The 15,098-nt window shown below is 39.7% G+C and overlaps 1 protein-coding gene across 7 annotated transcripts in view; it reads right to left on the reverse strand.

Moving 5' to 3' along the window:
• Window positions 1-15,098, reverse strand: part of anks1b (ankyrin repeat and sterile alpha motif domain containing 1B) — a 291,730-nt gene that overhangs the window by 15,854 nt on the left and 260,778 nt on the right. For 6 of the 7 annotated variants that reach the window (XM_051957205.1, XM_051957200.1, XM_051957212.1 and 3 more), the window contains 3 exons: window positions 6,948-7,055; window positions 5,218-5,421; window positions 3,064-3,189 (listed from right to left, as the gene is read on the reverse strand). In XM_051957205.1, coding sequence (XP_051813165.1) covers window positions 3,064-3,189; window positions 5,218-5,421; window positions 6,948-7,055 — 438 coding nt within the window. The remainder of the gene's footprint in view (window positions 1-3,063; window positions 3,190-5,217; window positions 5,422-6,947; window positions 7,056-15,098) is intronic. The other variant, XM_051957203.1, reaches the window with a different exon arrangement.

Raw genomic sequence — 15,098 nt, forward strand, 5'->3', positions numbered from 1 at the left:
TGTCATTGTTTTTGTGTATTCAGAGTTAACATGACAGTCAAAGCTGTTGGATCCTACACTGCAGTAGATACAGAATGGCTAAAAGTGCAGATTAAAGCAGCATTCATGTAAACATTTGTGCCACCTCACGCCTGCCCTAAACCCCTGCACTGTCACCTAATATAGTGCTTGCCAATGACAACGTAGAATGCACTAAGTGGTGGCCTTCCCGCATTGAATAAAACAACAAAATGCAAACTCTTACACAAGAAAAGTGGCTTTTGAAAATATCAGTTTTAATATAGAGGAGCTATTTGTATTGTCTTAATGTTTTTGTTTTTATTTTGTTGCTGTTTTCACAGCTGTGCTAACAAGGCTTTCAATAAAAGCACACAGGCACACATGGCAGTGATTACATCAACCTTGACAGGCTCCCGGAGGCACATTAACGCTGCTGCTTGGCAGATCCTCCTGTCTGGTCACGACTTTGTGGTCAGTCATTTTGCACATGTAGTATCAGATTTAATAAAGATGCCACTAATGGTGGCAGTGTTTTACAGGACAATGTTTATGTAGACATTAGAGCTCTTAATGGGTGCAACATTCCCCACCCTTGTAGTTCCTGTGCAGCTTATGGAAAGGACCTTATTCCCTAAAGTGGGACCCCAACAAAGCTTTTAGGGAATTACAAGAGAAATATTTACAGCTTCTTCACTCTCATCTGTTTAACTCTACAATAAAAGATGCCAAAATCAACAACCAAAGTACCGACCTCATGTGATTTATCATACGTGTGAGCAGCGATACGTTTGATCACAACGGCAAAAGAACATTTTGGACAAGTTGCTTTACGTGATGAGTTGCTTTTTATGTCACGGCGGGCCTTACACTCAGTCATATTTTAAGCTGGGGAGTCTGGTCCTTGGCAGATCAGGAGGAGGTCGTCTGGGCATATTACTACTTTGTCTTGACTCAAGCTAACAACGTTAAATCGCTGTTATGGCAGGGTTGCTGGCAGTTATCCTGGAAATTGCATTACGGTTGCACACAGGACCAGCTGCTGTCTTGTATACCATGCCTCTTTGGCAGCAGCGGTTTGTGTACACAAAAACAAGACTTATTAGTTTCAACTAAAATTCAAGGTAACATAAGACCTAAAACTCTGCAGCAATGCTAACGGCTCTGTAAGGCTATGGTTAGGCTGTGTCATTAGTTCTGCAGGTATTTCACCACAAAATAGAAATTTAACCTGACAATGATGCTGGATGAAATTAGTAAGTACTCATCGAAGTGATGACGACTCATGCACACAAATGTTTTTTTTGTTTTTTGATGGCAATTGGATCAATAGTGGTTGAACTCAAAACCACAAATGTAAATGTCATGTTGGTTCTAGAGGAAAAGTCACACGATGATCAAAGTCATTAGGATGCATCTTCTCAAGACCACAAACCTCTGAATAAAATGTCATGTCAGAATAATGAAGTAGTTGCTGAGGTAGTGGACTGACCAGCGCACAATGTCACCCAAAAGCAATGTCACTAACTGCTCTTATCTTTCAGTTTGCGTCAGTTGTCATGATCACAAAATACATGAGTCAATCTAGCTAAAGGCTAATATCAATTATAAATGAAACACAAGCTACACTTATCATGAAGGAAAAGAACTTTAAAGTGTGACTGCTACAACTCTGATATTTTCTATATTTGATGCATCTTCAGAAGCTTTTAAATTAATAAGACGGAGAACACAGAGTCAGTGCTGAAATAACATTAGCGGTAATGATGTCAGATTGTCTGCAGGGTTTTATGGGAAATGGATTTGTAATAACTTTAGATAATATTTTCGAGCTCTGGTTGTAAAGCTGACATAATAAAGTTAAGATGGTATTTGCAGAGGAGACGGTTTTGTTTATTTAGAGCTCGAGATGAAAATGAGGACGGTGCTGATGCATCCTTCATCCTGGCCCGGCTTTTCACTCTGCCTCTTTCTCTATTAAAACAAACACAATGCACTCCTCTGTTTCCGCTCACCCTCTCATCACTGTCTTATCCATCTGATTTATTCTTATTCACTCTCCAGCTCCCGTCACCTCGCCAGTATTCACACTGAGCGCTCTGCCTGCCGCTCTGTTGAGACTCTCAGTTATTTATCTCACTTTCTGGAGCCGGTTGTCCTGGGACAGACAGCGTTGGAGCTGTTATCAAAAATGGCTCCATGAAAGCTCCACATCATTTTCCCCGGCGGCCCAGCCGTTGTGCGTCCCTCCCATTTGCCCAGACACCTTGCCTGTGTCGTACAACTGTCAGATGCCTAATGGTCCACGCTGCCACTATCAATCTTCTAAAGGCATCAAAAGGAAGACGAGGAGATTTTTGACTGAAGAAAGGCACGCTCTAGGGAAACTTCTCTCTTATTCACTGCCTCTCTCTCATTTTTCCTTGCTTTCATTCATATTTGATATCAGCATCAGATTTGATTTCTCTTGTATTTGTTCAAACTCTCTCCAGCTATCTTCTCCCTCTGTTTCTGCGGCTCTCACATAATAATCTAGCTCATATTTGCCCCATGTCCTCGCTACAGTGACTCCCAACCAATCAGAACATGTACTTCTAAGATGCCAAGTTCTATTCTCGCTCAATGTTTCTGAGAACCGATGGCATCTTAAATTGCTTTCTGCAGTGTTCCAAGTAAATAATCATTTCAGTCGGGATGTTCAGCATGTAATCCATCAGAGGTGCAAAGCTGTATCCATGGTAACATAGATATGTAACATCCTTTATGTAACGGGCAAAGGTCTAAATTTACCAAAGTACTGAGAATAACTTGAGTGCAGAACTAGCTGAGAGGCAAAGTTGAGGGTCATTGACCTTTAATATTATTACATTCAAATAGAGCTGAAATAATCAATTAATCCACAAATCAATAAGCAGGAAATTATATTAATGAACTGATCTCTTTAGGTTTTGGGCTGCTAATTATGAGGGCAAGAACATCTATACAAGTCAGTGCATTTTAGATGAGCACAGTCTTAAACTGTAAATGCTCAAAAACACAACGGTGAAGTCAAGGAGTTGAACTCACATAGGCTTCATAGTCACAAGACTGAAAGATGAGCTTCTCGGGGTGATGTTGCCAGTACTGCACCGGGGTGGACGAAGTGGCCTCATTGGGTGGACGCAACGTGATTGGCTCGCACCATTCGCCTGCCTGAAACGACAACAAACGGCATGTCAGGACTCAAGCAAGATCACACAAGACTAGAGGATGAGGCATGACATCAAGGCTTGTGTTGCATGTCCCATGGTGACTTGATAAATGTGTGTAAGATCATTATGTAACGGCTTTCCTGACTGAACATGAGCACGCCTTCAGAAGGACATGCGTTGGAGAACATCCAAGAGGAAATTAAACTTGGATGAATTATTTTCGGCTGCTGCATGTTCCCATTCTTCAGCTCAGCTAAAGAGTCTTTGCCGCTGCTGCTCACCACTTTTTCACACAGTGATCTTTCACCTCTTTAAACAAAGGAAATACCTAAATCTAATCTGCATACTTCTCAGATGTCTGGATAACAAGCTTGTTTTTTTGGTCTTTCCCTCTTTTGTAAATGAAACCAGATGATTTTTGCCTGAGGAGATATTCACACATCCTGTGCCAAACACTGCATTATTATGTGTTCACATCTGACTGTGTTGGAGGTGAGATCTTCCACTCAGATGCAAAGATGCTGGACAAACAGCTTGGGGATGAATCTTTGCAAACAGCCACAACCAAATCTATGTTCACTACCTTTCACACGCAATTAAACCCTGCTGTGGGGGTTGAATTTTTTTATTCATTAAAGGTTTTTAGTGTGTTTAAGGACCAAAAATGTGTCTAGAAAGAAGTGAAGGCAGAGCTGGAGCAAGAAACATTTGAGTCAACCAGTCATAGAAGCACTGTGATCGTCAGCAAACAGCGAAATGACACAAATTAAAGATCTTTTCTTCTATTCTTGCCAAGTCGACTCAGTGTGGAAAAAGGGGAGATACACTGTGACGCACACACACTTCAGAGATTCAGCAATGTAACTGTAAGTGTGTTAGTTTGCACTGATGAGCTATGTGATTCATACCGAGACACAAAAAGACCCTAATCATCCCGAATCAGCCCACAGCTGCTGCCTCAGATGTGTACACACATTTAAGTGTGTGCATGTCTGTATTTAAATCATTGTGCTGTTGTTGATTCAGCGATAAAGTTCTAATTTTGCATTTTGAATGAGATTGAAAGTACCTGGAGAGATGAGCTGCTCATTTGGAAAGGCGTATCTAGTTTATTCTGAACTCTATAGTTAAACTCTTGATGAAGAGGCTGTTTTTCTACAATGACAAGCACCTTGTGTGCGTCACAGACAAACTACTGGACATAAAAAATTCTGCTCCAAAGCAATAGACTGCACCTGATTGCCTTTGAAAGCATGCCAAATGACTGTTGCTCTTCACCCACTTAATTACGGTTTGCATATTTTTGCATTTTATGGAACAAAGTCTCCAGCATGCATTTTGTATTTGTTCATTTGTAAAAATGATAGGATCTCTAAACAGCACGGCCAGCTGCTTGTGTCAGATGGTTTGCCTGCTGCAGATATTATCGATGAATTCAGATAGAACACTTTCGACTTGCAGCTCATTTATTTTGGAGACCAGCATCTAATTACTAATATATCACTAGAAATTAAGATATACTGGCCTGTCCTGATTATAAATGTGATAACGCCTTAAAGCTCATTAGTTTCTTATTGCTTCACATTTGTGAAATGACAAGATTACAGCTTTGTCATATTACTAAAATCTGATTGTTCTTCATGTCTTTTATAATTTGACTACAGCAAGAAGATTTAAAGAAGAATATTTTGATATTAAAGAGTAAGTCTGGAGTTGTTCCCATGAAAAGCCCATTGTTTGATATAATGAACACATCACTCAGTGTAACCGTTGGCTCACTGATGATAATTGTTTCTAGACAACAATGGAACTCTGTGGCACAGAGGAATAAACCTTAGCATGGTTTCACAAATGAAATTATTTACTAGCACAATACATTTATTGGTAGAGTTGGTCTTTTTGTGGGAATACACTTTGATATACTTAAGTTTTAGGTTTTTAACCAGCTTTCTACCTGTGATTATGACCATTCATGATACTCTGTCCCTCTCTCCCCCTTCCTGCCTCCATTCATCCCTCCCTTCCTCACCATGCTGACTTGGGCCATCTGTCGCTCCAGCTTGGATCGCGGCACGTCGTCGAAGTAGTTGTCATTGCTGCGCTGCCTGCGCCGGGCGTCCGCCTGCATGATGAGGTGCTGCACGTCCAGAGATCCGCCTGGGACCCCCGCCGTGTACGCTGCCTGGCCGACCGAGGGGCTGAGCTGAGGAGGAGTGTGGTTTCCCCCAGGCTCCTGGTACAAAATGGGAGTGGGCAGATTGGAGCGATGGAAGGAAGTAAAGGAGATTTCATTCATCATTTTATAATGTGCTCTGTCACTGCTGCATGTCCAGTAAGTAGGGCAATTGCATGCCCTGTGCAACGCCACGGTGTTGCTATGTTGATAAGTGCTAATATCTCAAACTGCTTAGTAGAATCGAGAATGAAAAGCACCGTCCCCTAGCCAGACGGTCTCAGCAGATCCATCAGTGTCCTTAATCACGACAATGAACCCATGCCTGCTCAGTCATTTTAAGTGAAAACACTGGTTAGATGTTTAAAGTGGAAAATCATGTTCATTTGAGAGGTTTTCAAGCTGAGTGGAGACTAAAACTCCCCACAGAATCAGGACTTTTATATGTTTTAATGGTGTAACGGTCTTACACGCTAGGAGGTAAGTTATTTCTCCTGAGAGGTTTTTCCACTTTCAGTCGAGTGCATATGAGAAGGCTCTCGCTGAGCAGGCTGAAGCGTTACAACTTTGCATCTCAGTTCTCATCCTGAGCTCCGTTCTGTTCCTTTCCCCATTCGTCCATCACACAAAGCTGTCTGCCCAGTTTGCACTGCATAACGGAGTAAACAGAGCCCTCTGCTCACACACAAGGCTGCTTAAACACATCATTTTACACTATTTTGAGCCATACAGTATAATATGTTCTGCTTCAATTGCAAGCCACTGATACTTCTTTAAAGAGTTAAAGATCTGAACAGATACGTTGATCAAATGGACACTGATCATAAAGAATTGACAATTATTGGCTTGTTTAAGTTTCTTAAATATTAGTTTTTAGCCGTTTTATGTATGTTATATATTTCATATATTAGACATAATTTTTTTTTAAATGGAATTTGAAGATTTTCTTTGTCTATTTAGCAGCAACAGATTGTAGGCAGGGTGTCTAGATAACACTAAGTCGCAGCCATTGTGGCTGGTGAAGGTTTAAGTCTTGGCTAAAATAAATACCGCATATATTGAGAAGTTGCAAGGAGCATCCTTATAGTATTTTGTGACATTTTATTGACAGTTAAACAAAACACAACTGACTGATTTATTGATGATGACAGGAAATGTGAGGTAGACTGTCCCCTGCTTCACTTTGGTGCAAAGTATAACACAGGCCTCAGGTGAAGTCTTAAATAATGTTGCACTGTTACCCATGAGGTATTTCTGCATAATGTAATTGGCTTCTGGATATTCTATTACATAACTGCAATTCTCAGAGCATAGGTGATGGGTTAGACATAAAACCAGCTGCTCGTGATTAGTATCCAGGACAAGCCAGCGTGGAGGAAGCTGCTGTGGTTCGGCCATTTTGTGCCTGCCTCAGAGATTTGGATTATCGGTTTGTTGGTAGCAGAATCAGAGATTTTACAGTATATCCCCCAGAGAAATACACAGCCATCTGGGAAGGGACTGCTGTCTTCCTCCTCTGTCTGATGAAGTCGTTATAATTTGGATCCATGTTGGTTCAGATGTTTCTCAGGATGAGACTCACTCACCCTTAAGGAGATGGCCCGTGGAGGTTTCTGTGGGATGTCTTCGTGTAGCCGGTCCCCCAATGAGGCAAGGATCCGTTTTCTGTGTCCGATCAGACTGATCTTCAATACCTGGATAAACACACAAATATAAGGAAATAAAACTTAATGATGAGCACAGGAGTTTGCATGTACTGTGCACAACAATCATTATTTGGTCGATGCACAGAAAATTAATTATTGAAGTTGTTTATCAAGCAATAATGCAAAACATTGTCTACTTCTAGCTTCTGAATTGTGATGATTTGTTGCTTTGGCCAGTTTTCTATCAGGTTAGATTTCCTATTGTTGGGTTTTGGACAGACACCTTGAGCTCTGGATTTCTGATGGAGCTCCACATTAAAAAAGTTCAGGGGGTCTCATGTCTGTAAATACAAATGAAAAACTGGTTAAAAAAACTACTTTGCTGGCAAAAATTGATGACTCATTTTCATTTAAACAATTTAGCTTTTCTAGAGAATAAGAGTTCAAAGGCTTTCAGACGGGATAATAACTAGATTGCATTGGCATTTGCAAAAAACAATGCAAAAGTAGCAGATTGTTATCCTCATCTTCATGCACCTTAAATGGAGCATAATACTGCCATCCAGAGAAGAGCATCACAGAGAAAAACATCAGAAAGCACAGAGAGCACTCAGGAATGTACTAATGAGTGCATAATGATATTAAATGCCCCTGAGCACACACGTCATTATTGTTATTACATAACCGACATAACTTGAACGCCTCTGTTGAAGCTGTTTGGTGTGTTTACATGAACAAGATCATAGAGTGTAAAACATTCCTGTAATGTGCACACATACACTTAATATGACATAAAAGAGACACACTGACAGAGAGACAGACATTGAAAACTGATTAAAGTAATTGTTGCTGCTAGTGTAATTTACTACTCTGCTCTTTTCTTTCATTTAAATTAGCAAGAAATTAATATCCCCCGAAGGCAGCATCAAATATTTAGTAGACTGGAGTTGGACTCCTATCAAGCTTCGGGAACAAAAATGAGGATTTGAGACATGATTGATGTTTGACTTGAAGCCAAAAACAATTCTGAAATTATGACCTGGTAAAATCCCGGAGCTTTAGAAAAAGAAATAGGACTTCAATACACAGGTCTGGGGTTATCCAACACCTTGAACATTGCACATTTACTAAAACTGCAAACTATTCTTTAAGAAAGTGACCAATTTCAACAGCTTTCTATTAAATTACCTTAAAAATGACTTCAAACTTGACTCAGAGGTGGTTAGTTATGCCTAATGAGCAGAAACAGTCCCTAAAACCACTACATGTTATATTTCACATTTCAGTTGTTACACCAACTAAACAAACAAGATGCACATGTTCATTAATTAGCTGTAAAGGTGTTGGTAGGTGGATGTTGTTATCTTTGAACAGACAGACCAGCTGTTCTACTGCTTCTAGTCTTCCAGCTAATCACCTCCCGACTCCAGCTCAATATTTAATGCATTCATGAGAACGTATCCATCTTCTCATCTAACACGCATCAAGAAAGCAAAAAAAAAAAAAAAAAAAGCAGATTCTCAACTGCAACTATTCCTTTGAAGTATTGTCAGATTTACTTTTTTTTGATGAATCATTGTCACAGAGTTTACTGAGAGATTTTGGTCTGACACCTGTGAAATGCAAATTCAATAATAAGAGATTGTGGTAAGTTTGTAATTGTGTATTGATTTTCCCCAGGCGCTCATTACACAGGCACCAACAGAGACAAAAACACACAGTTGGACTCCAATGAAAGCATCTATTCTTTCTCTGGTCACCAGGCGTCCACTGACTGTGCCAGTTACTGGCTTTTCTAAAGACACGGCTGGAACATGGCAGCCTTCTGAGGGATGTTGTTTGCACCTTCTGGCACCAGGCTTCAGTGTACAACAAACTTCTGGCTGGTTTTATAGAGCTGCCTCTGGAGGTATTCCATTAAAGGTATGTAAGAGCGTGAGAGAATGCGGATGTGTTGGTGTGCGTCCTCAGGGCAGAGGGTGGTAATTAGACTCAACGCGAGGTCTTGCTGTCAGTCTAATGATTCTCCCAGCAGCCATGCTTTGAGTCAGCGCAACGTAAAATCTCTTGCACCAATTACTCCTCCACATCTGCTGCAGAAACAGTGGTGTAGGATGCTATGTATGCGTGCACCGTCCTAAACAATCAAAGAACATAAATAAACCATTTCCCGTGCATACTGAATGAAGCACATATGCAAATCGCATGTAAACAACTCATAAAATTCAGCAAGTGAGTTAAACACTCAGAAAATAAATGAAGAAAAGCGCTGTTTGTGTAGTGATATGTTAAAAATAGTCGCCAACGGAGGGTTAAACCACACTGTTCTTCACCGCATTGAAACTGCATGTATTTTAATTGTTAAAATTAGACAGATCAAAGGGAGGCAGAGAGCAGAGCTGGGACTAGCGGGTAGTGGAACAAATTGGCATATTATGACTGCATCATGCTCCCACCACTAATTTTACTCACTCATCTTTCCTCTCCTATTCTCCTTCTTTTTGCAGACCTCACACACTGGCCTTCATGAACACACGATGTAAGCAGCACCACAGCAGCATCTAGCCTCCATCGCAGTCCGTCTTTGTGCTCAAGATTAACATTGGCACTGAATTTGGTGCATTATGTTCATTATGATAAGGCGGAAACACGACTCTACTAATCTATGATTCAATTAACAATTTAGCAGCCACTACAGTTTTATCAATATCAATAAACTGCCATGTTTTAAAGACTCACCTCTTGTTAAATTCACATTTTTCTTTTATCATTTTATGATTTTTTTTGTCTTTTTTTAACATGCAACAAACTTCAGGAGCCAATCTTGTGTGGATCTTTCTGTACCCTTATACTTATGTGTATGGCTGATTTACTACAATATTACAACTTGCGATTGTGTGGCATAGAGTAGTTTGAGCTGTAGGTAAGCTGGTGTGCTTAAGCTGCAGTGAGGTGAGAAGGGTGAGTGCAGAGAGAGGCAGGGACTTTGTAGCAATGATGTGAAGTTGCATCTAAGTTATTTTAATGTAGGAAGATTTTATTTTAGTGAAAAAACATACATGTAAGTTTGATGCACAGCGGTGGATTCTTAGATGTTAAGTCAGTGAATAGAGAAGGACTTTAAGAACATTTACCAAAGCGTTTCTAGTTGCAGCATCTTTACTGTGTCAATTCGCTGCTTTTCCTTGGCTTTTAATTCATTGGCGCGTTAAAAGAAAAAAAAAATCTTTTGACTGCGACTCTAGAACTAAGACCTGGCTGATGGACTTCTTTCCTTTTACTATATAGAAAAGGTTATGAAATATTCAGCCTCCTGCCTGTCTCCCGAGGGCCAGTAGCGTGACACCGGTCATCATGTTGCTGTTTCATCACACACAAACACACACACAGTCAAACACTTCAGAAAGAGCACAGTAATTGCCTTCCATGGTGAGAATCTCTGTATGTGTCTGTTACACTTTACCTTATGCAACAGCATCTACTTCAAATACAGTAGCAGCCTCAACCTCAAGTTCAACTGTCACCATAGCAACACAGAGCTGCAGCAGCAGTCACCCACACACACTCATCCAAAAAAGAAGAAAAAAAAATCCACATGCACGTGGATGTGTACTCACACACACCAGCAGCCCAAACAGCTGTTTCAGAGCCTCAGGAAGAAGATTATATTGTTATCTCTGAATGGATGAGAATTTGAATGCAACCCAGCCATTATTGTTAAAACATACTCTCACTCTCTCTGTGATGTTTGACTGCAACATCGCTTCATTTGCATTTAAATTATATTCATAGCATCTGTATATACTGAGAGGAGAACCGCTGAGCTACCACAGCATACACTCCTTTGTACCTGCTTCCTCTGTCCCCGTGTATTGCGGTCACACTCATTACACGTTCATTTAAGCTAAACTCTATTCAAATCAGCTCAGAGAGTTCGGATGATATAACCTTGATAAGGTAACACTTGTAAGTACTGTTCCAATAGCACGCTGAAGCATCGACAACTGGACAGAAAGACAGCATCTCCCTGTCTGTGCGGGTGGAGCAAACATTTAATGGATGCTGACAACAGAATAAGTCTGGCATCATTTTATTTTGAAAAGACCATGTCCACCTCACATTTATTTCTCACTTCCCTATCTGGTTTCTCTGCATGCCAGTTGGTTCTTAGTGGAAAACTAAATATTTAGAAACTGGTCAAAACATGTAATTTTGCCTGTTTTTTTTAGTAAATGGTGAATTTTCTACAATAGCTGTGGACTGTTGGGTTTAGCCACCATTGCTCAAACAAGAGTAAACAGTGTTTGTTGATACATATTTGGTACTGTAGAAAACAACTGGGGCACCAGGATAATGGTTGTGGGATGGATTTGAGATGTATTCTTTTAAGGTTCAATATTGTTCTTTTTGGCAAATTAGTGAAAGTATCACATCCCCAGAAAGGCTTTTGGTTTATCAGCTCAGGCTTGTATCTGTTGTCCATGCCCCTTTCAGGAAGAAGACTCTCTGGTAGCACTTTATAATAACTATACACTATTAAGCATTAGTTAAGCATTGGTTAAGCATAATTTCAGCATTAGTTAATCCTTAAATCCTCATGAACTCATCATGAATTCACCATTAGTAATGCATTACAAAGCATTAGTAAAGACAGTTTTAAATGTTCAACCAACACATTATTAAGCATTAGTTAAACATTAGTAAAGTGCTTAATTCATCGTTAACTCATCATTTGTAACTAATTAGTTATACGTGCATAATTAATCATGAATTCATGATCTGTATGACATTTATTATGCATTACTAAGCACTTAATAAATCCGGTTAAAAATGTTTTGTTGCTCATTGATAATCTCAGATGTTAATACTTTATAAAGGGTTAGCAACTGTGTTAGTATATGATTTACAAACACATTCATCCTCAATGAATAACTTAATGCGGTTACTACTCAGTTAAGTATATTCCGTGAGCCCATCTAAAGTGAGGACTATCTATGCTATATAAAGCATTTATAAAGGACACAGAAGCAAAGATATACAAAGTGTCAGTTTTATTGGTCCCAAACAATACAAGCTCTTTTAAATACACACTTTAAACAAATGCAATCTATAAAATTTCAAGTAAACTTGACAAACATCTTCAAATAACAACAGTCTGTGATCGTATAAAATAGAAAAATAAAATACAAGCTCTTTTAAATACACACTTTGCAATCCTTAACATTTCAAGTAAACTGGTGAACTATCTCTTCAGAGCACACACACCAGAAGTAAGTGGCTGCCTGATTCTGGGATTCCGCCAGTGCATTTCAATGGTGTGCCCTTGAAGTGCACAAAGTGCTTTACAGTAAAACAAATATACCGTTTTCAAATATTGCAAGATAACACTAGATAATTTCTGCAACCTGTTTGCCTCTACGATCAGCTGCCATCTCCCCAGCGTGATATGGCTCTCTCTCCGACTTCCGCATTTCAGAAAAATTAAAAAAAAACCCGCGCGGTCTCCAGAACCGCGGAGGAGGCTGGGACTTGTAGGACTCTGGGACTCTGGGATTTTGGAGAATGCGCACTAGCATTTTTGACGGTAAGAGCATGCGCAGTAGCGTCCTACACGTCCCAGAGTCCTACAAGTCCCAGCCTCCTCCGCGGTTCTGGAGAGCGAGACCGCGCGTTTTTTTTTTAATTTTTCTGAAATGCGGAAGTCGGAGAGAGAGCCATATCACGCTGGGGAGATGGCAGCTGATCGTAGAGGCAAACAGGTTGCAGAAATTATCTAGTGTTATCTTGCAATATTTGAAAACGGTATATTTGTTTTACTGTAAAGCACTTTGTGCACTTCAAGGGCACACCATTGAAATGCACTGGCGGAATCCCAGAATCAGGCAGCCACTTACCTCTGGTGTGTGTGTGTTCACCAGTTTACTTGAAATGTTAAGGATTGCAAAGTGTGTATTTAAAAGAGCTTGTATTTTATTTTTCTATTTTATACGATCACAGACTGTTATTTGAAGATGTTTGTCAAGTTTACTTGAAATTTTATAGATTGCATTTGTTTAAAGTGTGTATTTAAAAGAGCTTGTATTGTTTGGGACCAATAAAACTGACACTTTGTATATCTTTGCTTCTGTGTCCTTTATAAATGCTTTATATAGCATAGATAGTCCTCACTTTAGATGGGCTCACGGAATATACTTAACTAATGAGTAGTAACCGCATTAAGTTATTCATTGAGGATGAATATGTGTTTGTAAATCATATACTAACACAGTTGCTAACCCTTTATAAAGTATTAACATCTGAGATTATCAATGAGCAACAAAACATTTTTAACCGGATTTATTAAGTGCTTAGTAATGCATAATAAATGTCATACAGATCATGAATTCATGATTAATTATGCACGTATAACTAATTAGTTACAAATGATGAGTTAACGATGAATTAAGCACTTTACTAATGTTTAACTAATGCTTAATAATGTGTTGGTTGAACATTTAAAACTGTCTTTACTAATGCTTTGTAATGCATTACTAATGGTGAATTCATGATGAGTTCATGAGGATTTAAGGATTAACTAATGCTGAAATTATGCTTAACCAATGCTTAACTAATGCTTAATAGTGTATAGTTATTATAAAGTGCTACCGACTCTCTCTGCATCCGTGATTGACGACATGGAGCAAAACCAATGACCGTACGGCAGCAGAGACCAGGACTTTCTATCGCTTTAATCTTTCTCTCTGAGTGCTCATTTTATATGGAAATACTGCGGAATGCACGGCACTGCAGTGAACTTGTAACTGGAGAGTTTGTCAGACAACATAGTAATCATAAAATCAGTAGTTTAGAGGTGCAGAGCGGCAGCTAATGGCTAAAAAGTCACTGCAGGTTAGCATGTAGTCTTAAAGGGCTCCATTTCAGCTACTATTGTCTGACAACAGAAACTGAAAAATATGGAAATGAGAACAGCTCTACAGGGAATTTGGCTCTATTAAAATACAGTATATGTGAGCACAATAACACAACAACACAGTATCCAGTATTACGTTCGCTCTTGCAATCAACACTAGAACATTTGGTGTGTTTTGCTCGTGGCCGAGACATTTTACAGCAGAGGCAGCTCTAGAAAGTACATTTTTATCTAAAGTAGATGACTAATGGTTACCCAGTTTCTATGTACTAAAAATCTCAGAGGCTTGTAAAGTTGGGAGGCTGTGTATATTAGGGAAGCTTGAGGAATGGCAGAAATTTGCCTCTTCATTTTTCCAGGTTATATTTTACCCCTCCAAGGTTTTAAAGCACACAAAACACAATAAAAGTGGATCTTCATTATATGGAACTTGAAGGTTTAAGCTGTGCGAGAATGTGTTTCTGTGCATTTTCATTTAGGCGATAGAGTATATGGTGAGATATAAACATTTTCATTAAACGCAAGATGCTGTTTGGAAGTGAAGTCAGTAAGATATTTACTGTGATTTCAGAAATTCCCCAACTACATTTTCAGAGTTCTACATTCAGGGTGAATGAACATCACTGACTTTAAATCCCCCCTTTCCTCATGCAGCAGAGTACTTTATCTAACTCTAGGAATCATCCTCATGTTGTGGTCGATGTAAAATTATAAAATTATGCACAACGAAGAATCATTTAGACTGTCTGAAAATACATTCAGATATATGACATGACTTTATATATGTTCCATGTTTCGGTGTGCTCACTGCTTAGCGTCTAAGTGGTGTCACTGAGCAGCTTATGTCCAGAGAGGGATACTTACCCTCTGGTCCTGATTTTATTACCGTGGTATGAAGTGATTTGGGGCACTGTTTGCATCCAGCAGACAGCTGGAGCATTTGTGTCTTCTGTGTGTGTCTTCTGTGTGTGTGTGTGTGTGTGTGTGTGTGTGTGTGTGTGTGTGTGTGTGTGTGTGCGCGCCGATCAATGCGCTAATCCTGTTAGCAGTCCCGTTAGCCCAGACTGAACAGGCTTGATTAACGGATTAGACGCCACACATACGGTTAACGGAGCTGTGCCTCCTCAAAGCCATTCCGCTCTGTGGCCTGCTGTATCTCCACTACAACAATTACACTGCAA

This window comes from Acanthochromis polyacanthus, chromosome 1 (genome assembly GCF_021347895.1).
Source record: "Acanthochromis polyacanthus isolate Apoly-LR-REF ecotype Palm Island chromosome 1, KAUST_Apoly_ChrSc, whole genome shotgun sequence".
Taxonomy (NCBI): Eukaryota; Metazoa; Chordata; class Actinopteri; family Pomacentridae; genus Acanthochromis; species Acanthochromis polyacanthus.